At 61.2% G+C, this 5,710-nt stretch overlaps 1 protein-coding gene across 1 annotated transcript; it reads left to right on the forward strand.

Moving 5' to 3' along the window:
• The first annotated feature begins 297 nt into the window (after positions 1–297).
• LOC306815954 (cytochrome P450 4F3-like) lies at positions 298–4,657 on the forward strand. Its single transcript, XM_079332441.1, has 12 exons — positions 298–511; positions 822–966; positions 1,291–1,344; positions 1,661–1,788; positions 2,227–2,357; positions 3,006–3,273; positions 3,576–3,642; positions 3,717–3,846; positions 3,917–4,050; positions 4,135–4,199; positions 4,276–4,358; positions 4,458–4,657. The coding sequence occupies exons 1-12, from the start codon at positions 326–328 to the stop codon at positions 4,636–4,638; spliced, it is 1,572 nt and encodes a 523-aa protein (XP_079188567.1). The 5' UTR covers positions 298–325; the 3' UTR covers positions 4,639–4,657.
• The last annotated feature ends 1,053 nt before the right edge of the window (positions 4,658–5,710 follow it).

The following is a 5,710-nucleotide window of genomic DNA, read 5'->3' on the forward strand; positions in this document are numbered from 1 at the left end:
ACACACGGGGAGGGACAGGGACGCACGGAAGGGAGCAGGGTCACACGGGGGAGAGGGGGATGGGGACACTCGGAGCGGACAGAGACACACAGAGGGACAGAGGGACAGGGACACACAGGTGCGGGGGACAGGGTGGGGGGCAAGGACACACACAGGGAGACGGGGACACACCGGGGCAGGGGCGGGGACACGATGTCACCAGGACGCGCACTGGGACATAAGCCGGATGTGGTGACACCCAGCGCGGGGCCACCGCGTGACCCGCGGGTGACACCGCCCCGCCCGACCCTTGTCCTGTCCCCAGCCTGTCCCCAGGAGCGGCTCCATGGCGGTGGCCGCCGCGCTGGGTTCTCTGGCCGTGGTGGCCCTGGGCACCTTCTTGGTGGCCCTGCTGCTGCGGTGGCTCTGGGATGCGCTGCTGGCTGTCACCCGATTCCGGGCCACTTGTCGCCAGCTGAACAAATTCCCCACCCCGCCATGGCGCAATTGGTTGCTGGGACACACTGGCATGGTGAGGGGACAGGGGTGACACCTGCGGGGACAGCGGGATCAAGGCTGGAGGCACCTGCAAAGAAACAATGGGGACAGGGTGGTGACACCTGTGATGGGACAGAAGGAATGATTGGGGTGGTGGCACTTGGGAGGACAATGAGGACAGGGTGGTGGCACTTGGGAGGACAGTGAGGATGGGGTGGTGGCACTGGCAAAGGGACAGTGGGGACAGACACACTTGTCCCCAAGGCTGGCAGTGCTCTGAGGGCACACGTGTCCCCAAGCTTGTGCATGTCCCCAATGACACACATGTCCCCTGTTGTCCCCAGGGCCAGAGCACAGAGCAGGGCCTGCAGCAGGTGGATGCCTTGGTGGCCCGGTACCGTCATGGCTGCCTCTGGTGGGGACTTCCCTGGCTGCCCGTCCTGCGCCTCTTCCACCCCAGCACCCTCCGGCCACTCCTCAGTGCCTCAGGTAGGACACGAGACACCAGATGGGTCCCCAGGGCCACCCATGGGTGTCACTGCACCTGGCACAGAGACCTGGCAGTGCCCAGGCAGTGGCCACCAGCCCAACCCCACAGGTCCCCAGAGGTGTCACCATGGCCAGGCCAAACACCACCCCAGAGTGGCCACCAACCTGTCCCTGAGGTTCCCTAAGGCCGTGGGTGCCGGGAGAGGGTCCCCACTGTGGGTTAGGGGGTGCAGACAGGGTGCCTCATCCCAGTGTCCCCACCCAGGGGACTCCAGTGTCCCCACCCCAGTGAATCCCTGCCCACCTCATCCTTGTGTGTTGCAGCTTTCGTGGCCCCCAAGGATAAAACCTTCTATGGCTTCCTCAAGCCCTGGCTTGGTAAGTGGAGGGGGGTTGGGTGGGGACAGCACTTCTGGGTGTCACACGGGTCGGGACAGCACCTCCGGGTGTCACACGGGTGGGGACAGCAGCCCTGGGTGCCCCTGATGGATCCAGGTGTCGTAGGGGAGGACACAGCAAGTTTTGGGGACAGAACCATTGGGCACCCGCAGTGGATCCGGGTGTGTCACAGGGGCAGTGGGTGACCCGGACACACTCTGGGTGCCCCCAGGATGTACCCGGGTGTGTCACAAGGGCAGTGGAGGGCAGGACACCCCCTGGGTGCCTTGGGCCGACCCCACTGTTCCCTCCCCAGGGGAGGGGCTGCTGCTGAGCAGTGGGCAGCGCTGGGCGCGGCACCGGCGGCTCCTGACCCCCGCCTTCCACGGGGATGTTCTCCGGGCTTACCTGGGAATCTTCAACCAGAGCACCCGCGTGCTGCTCGTGAGAGATCCGAGTCCCCACTGCACCCCAAATCCTGACCTACACCCCAAATCATAAGTGCTGCACCCTACATCCTGACTTCTGCCCCTAACTCTGACCTGCATCCCAAACCCTAAGTCCTACACCCAAAATTCTGTCCTGCACCCCAAATCCTGACCTGCACTCCAAACTCTTACCCGCATCCCAAACTCTGAGTCCTGCACACAAAATTCTGTCCTGCATCCACTGCTGCACCCTGAGTCCTGTCCTAAACCCCAAATCCTGTCCTGTCCCATACCCCAAACCTGCCCCCAAACCCAACTCCACCTCTTGTTCATCACCACATCCCTGTCCCACACCCCCACCCCAATTCTTGCCCCTCTACCACCCTGTCCCCACCCCTCAATTTATCCCCTGCCCCTGTTCCTATTCAGTCCCTGACCCCATCCATCCCCCCAGGACAAGTGGGGGGCAGCAGCAGCGGCCGCTGCTGGGGGGCCACTGGAGATGGAGGTGCTGCAGCCCCTGAGCCTCCTCACCCTGGACACGCTCCAGAAGTGCATCTTCAGCCATGAGAGCCACTGCCAGGAGTGAGTGCCACCTGTCTCCACTGGCCATCCTGGGGGCTGTGGTGACCCCACCATTGTCCCTGCTGGCCATCCTGGGGGCTGTGGTGACCCCACCATCATCCCTGTTGGCCATGCTGGTGGCCCCAATGGCCCTGCCATTGTCTCTGTTGGCCATGCTGGTGGCCCTAATGGCCCTGCCATGGTCTCTGCTGGCCATGCTGGTGTCCCCAAGGCCCTGCCATGGTCTCTGTTTGCCATGCTGGTGGCCCTAATGGCCAGCCATGGTCTCTGCTGGCCATGCTGGTGTCCCCAAGGCCCTGCCATAGTCTCTGTTGGCCATGTGGCCCCAATGGCCCTGCCATTGTCTCTGTTTGCCATGCTGGTGGCCCTAATGGCCAGCCATGGTCTCTGCTGGCCATGCTGGTGGCCCCAAGGCCCTGCCATGGTCTCTGTTGACCATGCTGGTGTCCCCAATGGCCCTGCCATGGTCTCTGCTGGCCATGCTGGTGGCCCCAATGGCCCTGCCATTGTCTCTGTTGGCCATGCTGGTGGCCCTAATGGCCCTGCCATGGTCTCTGCTGGCCATGCTGGTGTCCCCAAGGCCCTGCCATGGTCTCTGCTGGCCATGCTGGTGGCCCCAATGTCCCTCAGTGTCCCTGGTTCCCACAGGCAGCCCAGCGAGTACATCCAGGCCATCCTGGAGCTGAGCTCATTGGTGGTCCGGCGCCAGCTCCAGCCACTTCTCCACCCATGGTGGCTGTACAGGCTCTCCTCTGATGGCCGGCGCTTCGCCCGCGCCTGCGCCACTGTCCACGCCTTCACCGCTGACGTGGTGCAGCGCCGGCGCCGTGAACTCGCCCGCCTGGGCCACCAGGCCTGGCTGAATGGCCACCGGGGACGCAGCATGGACTTCATCGACCTCCTGCTGCTCACCAAGGTGGGCATGGGGTGGTGGTCAGGGGGACATGGAGGTGGTTGAGAGGGTGGTGGTGGCCATGGGGAAATGATGGTGGCCATAGGGTGGTGGACATGGAGGATGGTGATCAAGGGGGTGGTGGTGGCCATGGAAGGATTGGCCATAGACCGGTGGCCACAGGGAACGGTGGTGGCCATTGACAGCATTGACCATAGAGCTGGTAGCCAGTGGGATAGTGGTGCCTGTAGGGCGGTGGCCATGGAAGGGATTTGGCCATAGACCGGTGGCCCCAGGTGGCCCATGGCTCACCTTGACTCCCGCAGGACGAGGACGGCCACACCCTGTCAGACGAGGACATCGCGGCCGAGGCTGACACCTTCATGTTTGAGGGTGAGCACGAGCTCCCAGGTGCCACTGGGGCAGAGCCACTCCAGTGTCCCCTCACTCATCCCATGTCACCACAGGCCATGACACCACGGCCAGTGGCCTGGCATGGCTCTTCTATAACCTGGCTGGCCACCCTGAGCACCAGGAGCGGTGCCGCCGAGAGGTCCAGGAGCTCCTAGCTGGCCGGGACACTGCAGACATTGAATGGTGAGATGTCCCCAGGGCCACCCCAGGCTGTGTGGCCAGGGAACACGGTGTCACTCCTGCTTGTCCCCAGGGAGGACCTGTCCCAGCTGCCCTTCACCACCATGTGCATCAAGGAGAGCCTGCGGCTGCACCCTCCTGTCACTGCCGTGTCCCGGCGCTGCACCGAGGACGTCCCCCTGCGTGACGGCCGTGTCATCCCCAAAGGTATGGCGTGGCCAGTGTGTCCCCAGTGTCACCACCCACTGCTGTCACCTGCTGTCCCTAAAGTGGCCATTCCCATCCTACCAGGGGTCATCTGCCTGATGAGCATCTACGGGACCCACCACAACCCAGAGCTCTGGCCCGAGCCTGAGGTAGTGCCACCTTACGAGGTGTCCCTGTCACCATGGTGGTGACAGCTGCGTCCTCACAGTGTCACTGTCACCCCAGGTGTTCAATCCCCTGAGGTTCAGCCCAGAGAACAGCAAGGGACGGTCTCCGTCCTCCTTCATCCCCTTCTCTGCTGGCCCCAGGTACGTGGTGGGGTGGGGACAGGAGTGTCCCCAAGTGCCACCCCCATCCCTGGCTGGGCTCACAGTGGGGTGACAGTGACAATGGGGATGTGGTGGCAGGAACTGCATCGGGCAGAGCTTTGCCATGGCTGAGATGAAGGTGGTGGTGGCACTGACACTGTCCCGGTTCGTGCTGCGGAGGGACACAGCGAGGCCACCCCCGCGCCGCAAGCCCGAGCTGATCCTGCGAGCCGAGGACGGGCTCTGGCTGCTGCTGGAGCCACTGGTGGGAGAGGCCTGAGGGACACGGGTCACCAGAACATGGGGACATCCCGCCAGGCAGGTGTCACACCCAGGGGAGGAGCAGTGAATCAACGGTAGTGAAAGGGACAACATTGTGGTGGCGGTGGGGATGTGTTCTCCTTGGTCATGGGACATGTCATGGTGTGGATGTGTCCACCCATGGACTTGTCCCCTAGGCCACTTGTGACCATCCATGGCCATACTGCCATGTCACCATCCATGACCACATTCCCCCATGTCACCATCTATGTCTGTGACCCCCCCCAAGCCTGATATCTCCATCCACAGCCCTGCCCATGTCCATATCCAAGTCCATGTCCATATGCATATCCAGGTACATGTCCATGTCTATGTCCATACCCATGTCTGTGTGCATATCCATATTCCCGTGCCCACCATGTCCCCACCCACAATGTCCATGTCAATATCTTAGTTCAATGTCTTTATTTTTACCCCAATGTTGGGTGAAGGGATGAAGAAAAATTAAAGAAAATCAGGGCCCAAATAAAAGCATTTACCTGTTCATGCTGGCTGGGTATGCATAGGCTTCGGCAGGTAAAAAGAACTGTTTTTAGATGACTTTCCACTCCATTGTCTCCAAAATCTCAGTTTTCTGCCCCAGTCCATCGCTATTTGGCTGTGGAAGATGCCTGTGGCCCAGACAGAAGTAGAATCATGTAATGTTTAGGTTGGTGAAGATCTCAAGGTCCATCCAGTACTCCTTGACGCTGCCAGTAGAAATTATGGGATACAAAAGTGCAATTTTTTGAGGTGGAAAGTAAAATCCGCTGTCCCAAATGAATTCCTGGTGTCAGTCTGCATCCCAATGGATTTTTGGCCTGCTGAGTCTAGGTGCCCACGATGAGCCAGGAAGATGTGGAGACCACAAGCCAGGTGCATTCCCAACATGGATCACCAGGACTATGGATCACTGGGGAGCATCCAACAGGGTCCAACAGAGGAGATGGAGCTGGAGCAGCACAGGAACCTCTTCCCACACATGGGGAACTCACAGAGCTTCCCTTACCAGTGCCCCCATTGGTGCTGGGTCATGGCAGAGTTCTGGGAGA

The sequence above is a fragment of the Erithacus rubecula genome, assembly GCF_903797595.1.
Source record: "Erithacus rubecula genome assembly, contig: scaffold_309_arrow_ctg1, whole genome shotgun sequence".
In the NCBI taxonomy this organism is placed as follows: Eukaryota; Metazoa; Chordata; class Aves; order Passeriformes; family Muscicapidae; genus Erithacus; species Erithacus rubecula.